The following is a 12,023-nucleotide window of genomic DNA, read 5'->3' as shown; positions in this document are numbered from 1 at the left end:
AAAAATGTATTTAATAAAAGGGGGGGGGGGGGGCCTAGCTGGTGTGGCTCAGTGGATAGAGCGTCGGCCTGCGGACTGAAGGGTCCCGGGTTCGATTCCCCTGCCAAGGGCATGGACCTGGGTTGTGGGCACATCCCCAGTGGGGAGTGTGCAGGAGGCAGCTGATCGATGTTTCTCTCTCATGGATGTTTCTGACTCTCTATCCCTCTCCCTTCCTCTCTGTAAAAAATCAATAAAATATATTTTTTTTAAAGAAAAAAGGCACCTGGTGCATTTAGCCAGAAGGGACCTGGAATTCCTAACCTTGTCCACTGACCGGCTTCCCGTGTAACTTGTGGGGGGGGTGAGGGGGGGGCATCAGATGCCGACTGGGGTCCATTGTAACCTCCCCCAATTCACCGGGAACGGCCGGCCTCGCATTGGCAGAGTGTCCTTGAGGCCAAGGGCAGAGCCGATCTCCAGTTGCTGCACTAATTGAACGAGGCCGGGAGGGCCTACCTGGCCGGGCAGGTGAGAGCGAGCAGGGCTGGAACCGGGCCTCGGCTCAGAGCCCAGCCCTCGGCGGGCGGCCAGGTGGGGCAGGAGGGACCCGGTGCCGAGTGACACCCCGAGCGAGGGCGAGGCTGCGGGGCAGGGGCCGGCTGCTCTGCACAGGGGGCAGGGTGTGGCGGCGTCCGCCCCATCCTGTCCCTTCAGCCGGCCAGAGGCAGGTGACCTTGAGAGAAGCCGCTGGGAAAAGTCACCCCATCCATGGGGGGGCGGGGGGGGGGGGTGTGGGACACTGGGGACCTCAAGATGCACTCTGGCCCCAGCAGATGTTTATCGGTGGATAGAGCGTCGGCCGGGGAAGGGTCCCGGGTTCGATTCCCGGTCAAGGGCACAGGCCTGGGTTGCAGACTCGACCCCAGTAGGGGGCTGCAGGAGGCGGCCGATCCTCGATGGATCTTGTACCCCAGTCCCCAGGGAACAAGCCCAGAGGAGGCCCGAACCCCACGTACAGCCGGGCGGAGACCAGCCCTGCCCCCCCTCTGCAGTGGGTTCCTGGGGGAGCCCCACAGGTGTGGGCGGGAGGTGGACAGCGGGGGCCATACCCGGCTCCTTGGTGGGAACAATGAGGGGTCCAGTGACTGCAGGGAAGGTGGAGGGGACCCAGGGCTCCCGGAGGGAACTTCAGGTGCGAAACGCCCGTTTGTGGGGGCCACAGGGTCTCCCCCATTTATCTGCTCCCCCGCCCGCACCCCCCAAGCACAGCCAGGGGCCCCCTTGTGCCTGGCTCCCCACCCCTCGAGGCCAACGGATCCAAATAAAACCACCTGAACCCTGGCTGTACGGCCCAGTGGATAGAGCAGACGGAAGGGTCCTGGGTTCGAGTCCAGTCAAAGGTATGTACCTTGGTTGCAGGCTCGATCCCTGTCCTTGTGGGAGGCGACCAATCGATGTTTCCCTCCCCCTCCCTTCCACTCTCTCTAAAAACCCACGGAAACAAATCCTCCGGTGAAGATAAATTAAAATGAAATAATCATCCTATAGAACAAAGAGCTAATATGCTAATTAGACCGAATGTCCAGACAACCTTCCGGGCGAAGCCGGGGCTGCGAGGGCCGAGCCCCTTGCACGGATCTCGTGCACCGAGCCTCTAGTAATAGTAACAAAAAGCACAGGAAGCCGGGGTCTCCGTGTCTGGCTTTAATCGTTTGCGGATTTCCCGACAGAGAAGGGATTTGCGGACACAGCTGTGCAGAGAGGACAGCGCGGAAGCACGGATGGCGCATGGTTTCCTTTAAATAAACGCTACACACGCGGCCTGCAAGGCGGGAGGGGCGGCCCTGCGGGGGACCCCGCGGGGCCTGGGGTGCCCTCCCCCATCGAGGCCTGGAATGGGGTGTCAGTGGTCATGATCGGAAGGAAGGGTTCCGTCCTAGATCCCGCCCGGCGCTACCACGATCTGGCCGGCGGGGACGGTGGAATTTCTGGAAGGTCAATGGTCCGTAACCGTGAGGGGCTCCGCGGCCCGGGGGTCCCGCGTCCAGGCGAGTGGGCACCTAGATGACCTTCTTCAGCTCGTCGTACAAGACCAGCACGAAGGCCCCGCCCATGCCCCGCAGGACGTTGGACCAGGCGCCCTTGAAGAAGGCCTTGCCGCCCTCGTCCTTGAAGATCTTCCGCCAGCAGTCGATGGTGCCCGTGTACATGATGTCGGCTGCGGGGGGACGGGCGGGTGAGGCCGGGCCCTGGGGCTGGGCGCCGAGGGGGACCCCGGGTCGCAGGCCCAGGGATGGGCGGGGTGAGGCCGGGCCCTGGGGCTGGGCACCGAGGGGACCCCGATCGCAGGCCCAGGGACAGGCGGGGTGAGGATGGGCCCTGGGGCTGGGCGCCGAGGGGACCCCGATCGCAGGCCCAGGGACGGGCGGGGTGAGGATGGGCCCTGGGGCTGGGCGCCGAGGGGACCCCGATCGCAGGCCCAACCCTGGCCGGCGTGGTGTGGGGCGTGCAGGAGGCAGCCGGTCAACAGTTCTCTCTCATCATTGACGTTTCTCTCTCCCTCTCTGAGATCAATAAAAAATATCAATAATAATAAAAGTATAATATGCTAATTAGACCGGACAGCTGAACGACCTTCCGGATGAAGCCGGGGCTGTAGGGCTGAGCCCTTTGTACCAATTTCATGCACCGGGCCTCTGGTGTATAGTATATAAAATAATAATTAAACACCAAACAGCCCTGGCCGGTGTGGCTCAGTGGATAGAGCGTCCGCCTGCGGACTGAAGGGTCCCGGGTTCGATTCCCGGTCAAGGGCACAGGCCCAGGTTTCCGGCTCCATCCCCAGTGGGGGGCATGCAGGAGGCAGCCGATCCATGGCTGATGTTTCTCTTTCTCTCTCTCTCCCTCTCCCTCTCTGAAACCAATAAAAAAATTTTTTTAAAAATAATAAATAAATTAAAAAACAAAACAGAGAAAAACACCCAGCCGGCTTCCACCCTCAGGGTGCCCCCCTCCCCCCCAGACGTGAGAGGAGAAGGGCAGGCGGCCGGGACCAGGCCGCCCCAGGAAGCCGGGGACAAAACCCCTCCCAGGCGCTCCGGGCGGGGCCCATGGGGGTGGCTCTGACTCTGGGGGTGAACCTGTGGGCTTCCTCCCCCCCACCCCCCGCCCCAGCGCCCCCACAAGCCCCCGAACCCAGACCCGGTACCTCCTTTGCGCCCCGACTGCATCATCATCCGTCGCCGCACGGTGTCGAAGGGGTAGGAGACCACGCCGGCCACGGCCGTCACCGACTGGGCGATCATCCAGCTGATGAAGATGTGGGTGTTCTTGGGGTCGGGGAGCATGCCTGGGGGGTCACAGCGCTGTCAGGCCCGGCACCCCCTCCCCGGCCCCCACCCCGCCCCACGCAGCTCCCAGCACCGGGTGGTAGCACAGAGGTCAGGACAAGGTCAGCGAGGGACCTGGGGTCGGGCAGCCACCGCCAGCGACAGGGGCAGCGACACAGCACAGCTCAGGGCCTGGGAGTGGCCGCTGCCGCCCAGGGGGTGGGCGAGCGCCGGGGCTCGGACAGGCCCCGCGTTCGGGGCTGTTCCCTTGTACAGGCGCCAGCAGGCCCCGGCCCCGACCCTCAGGGCGGCTCCCCGACCCTCAGGGCGGCTTCCTTTTCGGGGCCAAAACTGTGTCCTTGAAAATTCACCCTGGAGCTCGCAAACGCCAGGACCCCAGAACGAGACTGTATTTGCCAACAGGACCTGAATAAGGGGGTGAAGCCCTGGCCGGTGTGGCTCAGTGGATAGAGCGTCGGCCTGCGGACTCAAGGGTCCCGGGTTCGATTTCCGCTCAAGGGCACAGGCCCGGGTTGCGGGCTCCATCCCCAGTAGGGAGCGTGCAGGAGGCAGCCGATCCATGATTCTCTCTCATCGTGGATGTTTCTATCTCTCTGTCCCTCTACCTGCTTCTCTGAAATAAAAAAAATATATATTTAAAAAATAAAATAAAAGGCACTCAGACAGACCTAGCCGGTGTGGCTCCATGGATAGAGCGTCGGCCTGCGGACTGCAGGGTCCCGGGTTCGATTCCCGGACAAGGGCACAGGCCCGGGTTTCGGGCTGGATCCCCAGTAGGGGGCGTGCAGGAGGCGGCCGATCCATGATTCTCTCTCTTCATGGATGTTTCTCTCTCTTTTTCTCTGAAATCACGGCTGCCCACACACCAAGGGGAAAGCAGCCCTGCCCACCCCTGGATTTCAGAACCCGCCTGTCCGTTGCCCAGCAAGCTCCCCCGTCCCCCCCGGCCCCGGCCGAGGCCACACCCACCTTTGGCCGTGTCGTACACCCCGAAGTAGGCCGCCCGGTAGATGATGATGCCTTGCACGGACACGTTGAAGCCCTGGTACATGCCCCGGATGCCGTCCGACTTGGTGATCTGCACCAGGCAGTCCCCCAGGCCCTTGAACTGGCGCTCGGCGCCCGACTTCCCCACGTCGGCCGCCAGCCGGGTCCGGGCGAAATCCAGGGGGTACACGAAGCAGAGCGAGGTGGCCCCGGCGGCCCCACCCGAGGCCAGGTTGCCGGCGAAGTACCTCCAGAACTGGGTGTGCTTGTCCACGCCCCCCAGGAACACCTGCTTGTACTTATCCTTGAAGGCGAAGTTGAGGGCCTGGGTGGGGAAGTAGCGGATCACGTTGGCCATGTTGCCGCGCCAGAAGGACAGCACGCCCTGCTCCTTGGGGATGCGGACGATGCAGTCCATGATGCCCTTGTACTGCTTGTCCGCCGTGATCTGCTGGCTGGCGTGCTGCACCTGAGGGGCGGACGGAGACGGGGTGATGGGGGTTGTCACCGCAGGACCAGATACAAGCCAACGAAAGGGTGTCCCCAGAAGGCCAGGCAGTACCCACAGCCGACCACCTTCTGACTTTTAAAAAAATATATATATTTAGCCCTGGCTGGTGCGGCTCAGTGGGTAGAGCGTCGGCCTGCGGACTGCACGGTCCTGGGTTCGATTCCGGGCAAGGGCACATGCCCTGGGTTGTGGGCTCGATCCCCAGTAAAGGGCGTGCAGGAGGCAGCCGATGCATGATTCACTCTCATCATGGATGTTTCTTTTTTTCAAAATATATTTTATTGATTTTTTACAGAGAGGGATGGAGAGCTAGAAACACCGATAAGAGAGAAACATGGATCAGCTGCCTCCTGCACGCCCCCTACTGGGGATGTGCCCGCAACTCAGGTCCATGCCTTTTGCCTGATTCGAACCCGGGACCCTTGAGTCCACAGGCCGACGACGCTCTATCCACTGAGCCAAAAACAGTTAGGGCAGTGGTTCTCAACCTCTGGCCCTTTAAATAGAGTTCCTCATGTTGTGACCCAACCATAAAATTATTTTCGTTGCTACTTCATCACTGTCATGCTGCTACTGTTGTGAATCGTAACGTAAATATCTGATACGCAGGATGGTCTTAGGCGACCCCTGTGAAAGGGTGGTTTGACTCATGGATGTTTCTCTCTCCTTCTCCCTTCCTCTCTGAAATCAATAAAAATATATTTTAAGCCGAAACCGGTTTGGCTCGGTGGATAGAGCGTCGGCCTGTGGACTGAAGGGTCGCGGGTTCGAGTCCAGCCAAGGGCATGGACCTGGGCTGCGGGCGCATCCCCAGTGGGGGGCGTGCAGGAGGCAGCTGATCGATGTTTCTCTCTCATCGATGTTTCTGACTCTCTATCTCTCTCCCTTCCTCTCTGTAAAAAATCAATAAAATATATTAAAAAAAAATATATATATATATTTTAAAAAAGCCCAATGCAGCTGAAACTATTACATATGTCTCCCTTTCCCCCCCACTGACCCATCCAGCTCACCCTGCCCTGCACCCCCCCATTGTCTGTGTCCATGGGCCTCGCATCTACACATGTGAGGCCTTTGGTTAATCTCTTCCCACCCACCCACCTACTGGGGATGTGCCCGCAACCTCCCCGCCTTCCCTCGGAGATTCTGCAATGTGTTCGATGCTTCTCCGTCTCCACATCTATTTTGCTCATCAGTTTATTTGGTTCATTAGCTTCCACGTAGGAGTGAGATCATCGGGGTACGTGTCTTTCTCTGACCGGCTGATTTCGCTCAGCATCATGCCCTCCAGGTCCCTCCGTGGTGCCTCAATGGGCCAGAGGCCCTTGTTTTGTTTTTAAAATGAAATCTTGCCCCGGCCAGTGTGGCTCAGTGGATAGAGAGTCAGCCTGTGGGCTGACGGGTCCCGGGTTCGATTCCCGGTCAAGGGCACATGCCCGGGTTGCAGGCTCGGTCCCCAGTGTGGGGCGTGCAGGAGGCAGCCGACGGTTGATCCTCTCTCATCATTGGTGTTTCTCTCTCTCTCTCTCTCTCCCCCTCTCCCTTCCACTCTGAAGTCAATAAAAATGCATTAAAAAAAAATAAAAATAATTAAAAAATGAAATCTTTATTTTTTTAAATGTATATTTGTATTGATTTCATAGAGGAAGGGAGAGGGAGAGATAGAAACATCCATGATGAGAGAGAACCATGCATCGGCTGCCTCCTGCACGGCCCCCGACTGGGGATCGGAGCCTGCAACCGGGGCACGTGCCCTTGACCGGGAATCGAACCCGGGACCCTGCAGTCCCCACGCCGATGCTCTACCCACTGAGCCACACCGGCTAGGGCAAAATATATTTTAGAAAAATATAAATTTTTTTTTTAAAAATGACATCTTTATTGTTGCAACTTCTACCTATGTCCCCATTGCACCCTCCGCTCTTTGAGCCCTCCTAGCTCATGCCCCGTTCCCCTATTGTCAGTGCCTCCGGGTTATGCACAGACGCATAGCAATGACCTGCTTCACCCGCCTTCCCTTTTGCAATTCTGCAGCCTCACCCCGGTCTCCCAGGTGCCTCCCTGACACTCCCTGCAACAAGGTTGCCAGCGATCACTCCGCGGCGAGTTCCCATTTGCAACAGTTGCACCACCGCCTGCAACCCTGTTGCCGCCGCCGCCGCCTCGGAAAACCGCACGGACCGTGGACGGGACCCAAGTCCGGCCAAGGGGACCCACGGGCGGGGCCCCCGTCCACGCCGCGGCCCCGTGCACGGCTCACCCGCCTGCAAACTGCAAAGCGCGCCGCAGCCCCGCCTCTGCGCATGCGCAGCGCCCCCCCCCTTCCCTCCACCTCCCGGAAGTCTGCAGCGGCCCGGACAAAGCGGGGTGCCGGCCTCGCACTTCCGGCGCCCTCCCGCCCGCCGGTCCCCGGTGCACGCGGCCCCGAGCTGGCCTGCAGCCCCCCGAAATGCCCCCCTCCGAGCCCGCGCATGCGCACACCGCCCACCCCCCCACCTGCAGCAGCAGCTTGACCCGCTCGATGGGGGCCACGGCCGTCTTGGAGATGGCGGCGGCGACGCCTCCGGCCAGGAAGTCCTTGGCGAAGGAGATGGCCTGTTCCGTCATGGCGGCGCGGGGATCGGGGGCGCGGAGGCTTGGAGAGCGGAGCGGAGGCGCGGAGAGGAGCCTGGAGTGTGGGCGCCGCTCGCTCAGCGCTGCAGCCGCCGCCGGGACCGAAAGGACGGGGCACGCAGCGCGCAGCCGCTAAGGCGCCCGGACGCCCCGCCCCGCGCCCCCGCGCGCCCGTCCTATTGGCCGCCGCGCCCGCCGAGGCCACGCCCCCTCCAGGGACCCGCGCCCCCGAGGGTTTCCGGCAGCTGCGCTAGGCCCCGCCCCACGTCCCCTGGTTCCGCGCTCATTGGCTGCGTCGGCGACGTCTCTCGCGCCGCGCCCCGGGGGATGCCGGGAAGTGGGGGCACGCCCATGCGCCGTGCGTCCCGCGGGTGGGGGCGGTCGGAGGCCGCCGTGACCTTGTCAAGGTCACGTGCAGCGCCCACCACCCCGGACCAGAGGCGGGTGGGCGGGGAGGGTGGAGCGCGTCCGAGAAGGACCCCTTTTGCAGCCGGGATCCCCGGGAAGGTCGTGCGATCGCGGGGTTCAGAGGCAGCGCTGCGCCGGCCCGTGCAGTGCGAACCCCACGAGTCCCCCACACCCGCCCCCCACGACCCGGGTCTGCAGGCCCCGCTCGCCTCCTGCCCCTGAGACCCCGGTCTGGCCTGTGTCCATCTGCGTGGCCTGCAGGACCCTGCGCGGCTGGAGGGATCCCTGACCTCGTGACCCCTGGTGACGGTGCAGGGACTTGGGGGAAGGTGGGAGGGGGGCGTGGCCCCTTGCACCCTGCAGGCTGCTAAGGTCCCTTCCTCCCAGGGCCCAGCCGGCCTTGGGGTCCCCTCCTCCAGGGGGTCTGGAGGCCCCGGGGCTGCTCATCACACTCCTGTCTGCACACATTCAGCTGCTCATTCATATTTCACCTCACACATCCACTCACCTGCTCACTCACCCATTCATTCACCTGCTCACTCACCCATCCATTCACCTGCTCACCCATTCACTCACCTGCTCACCCACCCATCCATTCACCTGCTCACTCACCCATCCATTCACCTGCTCACTCACCCATCCATTCACCTGCTCACTCACCCATCCATTCACCTGCTCACTCACCCATCCATTCACCTGCTCACTCACCCATCCATTCACCTGCTCACTCACCCATCCATTCACCTGCTCACTCACACACTCACCTGCTCACCCACCCATCCATTCACCTGCTCACTCACCCATTCATTCACCTGCTCACTCACACACTCACCCATTCATTCACCTGCTCACTCACACACTCACCCATCCATTCACCTGCTCACTCACCCATCCATTCACCTGCTCACTCACCCATCCATTCACCTGCTCACTCACACACTCACCTGCTCACCCACCCATCCATTCACCTGCTCACTCACCCATTCATTCACCTGCTCACTCACACACTCACCCATTCATTCACCTGCTCACTCACCCATCCATTCACCTGCTCACTCACCCATCCATTCACCTGCTCACTCACACACTCACCTGCTCACTCACCCATCCATTCACCTGCTCACTCACCCATCCATTCACCTGCTCACTCACCCATCCATTCACCTGCTCACTCACCCATCCATTCACCTGCTCACTCACACACTCACCTGCTCACTCACCCATCCATTCACCTGCTCACTCACCCATCCATTCACCTGCTCACTCACACACTCACCTGCTCACTCACACTCACCTGCTCACTCACACATCCATTCACCTGCTCACTCACACTCACCTGCTCACTCACATCCATTCACCTGCTCACTCACACTCACCTGCTCACTCACCCATCCATTCACCTGCTCACTCACACTCACCTGCTCACTCACCCATTCATTCACCTGCTCACTCTCACACACACACACCTGCTCACTCACACACCTGCTCCTCTCCTGCCCCCACCCCAGGGGAAGCCCGAGACCCTCTTGTTCGGAAACACTGGATGTTTTATTAAATTCCAACTAACGGCACACAATCCGCCCGCTGTCACTGGGTCCATTTTCAGCCGGTTTACCTCAGCGCCCAGGCCCAGAACAGCTCCTTAGTAGCGACTCAAAAGCAAAGGTATTTTTTTCTCTCTTTTCCCCCCTTCCTCTCACTTTCTCATTTCCTTCCTGTGTGTGTGTTGGGGTGGGGGGGGTGGGGGGGGCGGCGGTGTGGCTCAGTGGTTGAGCATCGACCTGTGAACCAGGAGGTCGGGGTTCGATTCCCGCTCAGGGCACAGGCCCGGGTTGTGGGCTCCATCCCCAGTGGGGGGCGTGCAGGAGGCGGCCGGTCCATGATTCTCTCTCCTCGTAGATGTTTCTCTCTCTCCCTCTCCCTTCCTCTCTGACATCATTTTGTTTTTTTTAAGGAAACGTTGCAAGACACATAGAGGGATAGCAAGTGGTATCAAGGGGCCAAGAGCCTGCACCAGTTTCCACAAACATTACTGGCTGTTACGCCCGTCAATCTGGGGGCTCCCATGGGCGGGACTTAGGTTTAAGGGCGGGTACAGGAGGCAACCCATCAACGTGTCTCTCTCACGTCGATGTTTCTCTCTCTCTCTCCCCCTCCCTCCCACTCCCTCTGAAAATCAATGAAAACATACCCTCGGCTGAGGATTAACAGCAACCACAAAAAATTACAAATATAGTATAGAAGTCACATATGCCTATATACACATATACCTTTATTTGTAAAACAATTTATAAATTCCATATAAAATACATTCTTGCACAGAGAATTATATGTTTAACAATCTGCTGGTTTTAGCTCGGAAGCCTGAGTAAAACATCAAAAGCCACAGGGGGCCTGTTCGAAGGTATGGCTCCCTCTCTGACAGTCCGGAATTTTCCCAATAATAACGGATATATTTTAATTAAACCACCGGTCACACTTATTGGCCTGACACACACAGGGACGTGTGTGCATTCGCTTGCTCTTTTTTTTGGTAACTTACATCTTTTTAAAAACAATATTCTTTTTTTTAATATATTTTTATTGCTTTCAGAAAGGAAGGGAGAGGGAGATAGAAACATCAACGATGAGAGAGAATCGTGGATCGGCCGCCACCTGCACGCCCCCGACCAGGGGAGAGATCGAGCCCGAAACCCAGGCACGCGCCCTTGGCCGGAATTGAACCCGGGACCCTTCAGTCCGCAGGCTGACGCTCTATCCACTGAGCCACACCGGCCAGGGCCAGAGGTAACTATTAATAGAAGTTCCCAAGGCTTCTGTCTAGAAATCTGTGGGTAACGACATTAAAAAACAAACAAACAAAAAACGGTTTATGCCCAGGATGTGGGCTCGGTCCCCAGGAGGGGACGTGCAGGAGGCGGCCGATCCATGAGATTCTCTCTCCTCGTGGATGTTTCCCTCTCCCTCTCCCTCTCCCGTCCTCTCTGAAATCAGTAAATTAAGAAATGTATTTTTTAAAGGAACTGTTTAATTTTTAAAGAGAAATGGAACGCTACCGATCGGCTCCTTCCAGTCACGGCATCCTGGCCAACTCGCCCCCTCCCCTCCCCTCCCCTCCCCTCCCCTCCTGTCTGTGACGGGCATTTCTCTGCGTTTCCACTCACCGGCCCTTCTGAGAAACCAGATACTCAGCCTGGAACACAACACGGACCCGAGCCTCCCAATGGGGCGTCTGGGGGAACCTTTTCGGTAAAAGGGGCAACGTGACCCAAACGAGACCTCCACCTGCCCGCGCTCTGAGCTTCTGAGGACGCCAGGTCAGCCCTGGCCCGTGTGGCTCAGTGGTTACAGCCCCGCCTGCGGACGGGAGGGTCCCGGGCTCGATTCCGGCCGGCCGAGGCTGCACCCCCGAGGCAGCCCATGGACGGGTCTCTCTCCCGTGGGTGTTTCTCTGTGTGTCTCTCCCTCGCCCTCCCGCGCTCTTTATAAAAATCGATGAGAAATATCCTCGGGGGAGGCCTGCCAATCAGAGAGCCGTCCCCGCACTGGGCGCCTGCCAGACGAGGAGGCTGCGGCCTGGCAGGGACACGAAGGCCCGGCCGGAGGTGAGAGAGGGGGGCTGGCAGCCAGGGCAGTGAGGAGGTGGCCCCGCGGAGGAGCACCCTGGGTGGGTGGCCACCTGCCGGGCGGGTCAGGGCAGAGGTCCCAGCGGGGACGGTGGAGGGAGGGGCCTGGGCTGGCCTGGCCTCTCCCGGTGCAGCCACTGGGTGTCCAGCCCCACACGGAGCTCAGCGCCCCTTCTGTCTACTTCCTGTCCCTCCGGGAGCCTGTGCCTGTGATGGGCAGGCTGGGGTGGGGGGCCCTCAGGGCAGGCTGGGGGGGGGGGGCTGAGGGCAGGCTGGGGTGGGGGGCCCTCAGGGCAGGCTGGGGGGGGGGGGCTGAGGGCAGGCTGGGGTGGGGGGCCCTCAGGGCAGGCTGGGGGGGGCTGAGGGCAGGCTGGGGTGGGGGGCCCTCAGGGCAGGCTGGGGGGGGGGGCTGAGGGCAGGCTGGGGTGGGGGGCCCTCAGGGCAGGCTGGGGGGGGGGGGCTGAGGGCAGGCTGGGGTGGGGGGCCCTCAGGGCAGGCTGGGGGGGGGCTGAGGGCAGGCTGGGGTGGGGGGCCCTCAGGGCAGGC

The 12,023-nt window shown here is 60.4% G+C and overlaps 1 protein-coding gene across 1 annotated transcript; it reads right to left on the bottom strand.

The window, feature by feature from the left end:
- Positions 1-1,671: 1,671 nt before the first annotated feature.
- SLC25A6 (solute carrier family 25 member 6) lies at positions 1,672-7,552 on the bottom strand. Its single transcript, XM_070402689.1, has 4 exons — positions 7,327-7,552; positions 4,302-4,788; positions 3,191-3,331; positions 1,672-2,200 (listed from the first exon to the last, which is right to left on the bottom strand). The coding sequence occupies exons 1-4, from the start codon at positions 7,435-7,437 to the stop codon at positions 2,043-2,045; spliced, it is 897 nt and encodes a 298-aa protein (XP_070258790.1). The 5' UTR covers positions 7,438-7,552; the 3' UTR covers positions 1,672-2,042.
- Between the last annotated feature and the right edge of the window lie 4,471 nt (positions 7,553-12,023).

This window comes from Myotis yumanensis, unplaced genomic scaffold (assembly GCF_028538775.1).
Source record: "Myotis yumanensis isolate MYYU_CA2020_CCGP unplaced genomic scaffold, mMyoYum1.0.hap1 SCAF_24, whole genome shotgun sequence".
In the NCBI taxonomy this organism is placed as follows: domain Eukaryota; kingdom Metazoa; phylum Chordata; class Mammalia; order Chiroptera; family Vespertilionidae; genus Myotis; species Myotis yumanensis.
This window is presented reverse-complemented; position numbering and strand designations above follow the sequence as displayed.

Excerpts from the sequence above, each read along its gene's own strand:
- SLC25A6 (XM_070402689.1), bottom strand. The coding sequence starts at position 7,437 with ATGACGGAACAGGCCATCTCCTTCGCCAAGGACTTCCTGGCCGGAGGC. Across the intron at positions 4,789-7,326 it reads GGGTCAAGCTGCTGCTGCAG|GTGCAGCACGCCAGCCAGCA; the intron begins GTGGGGGGGTGG and ends TCCGCCCCTCAG. Across the intron at positions 2,201-3,190 it reads GCAGTCGGGGCGCAAAGGAG|CCGACATCATGTACACGGGC; the intron begins GTACCGGGTCTG and ends GTCCCCCCGCAG.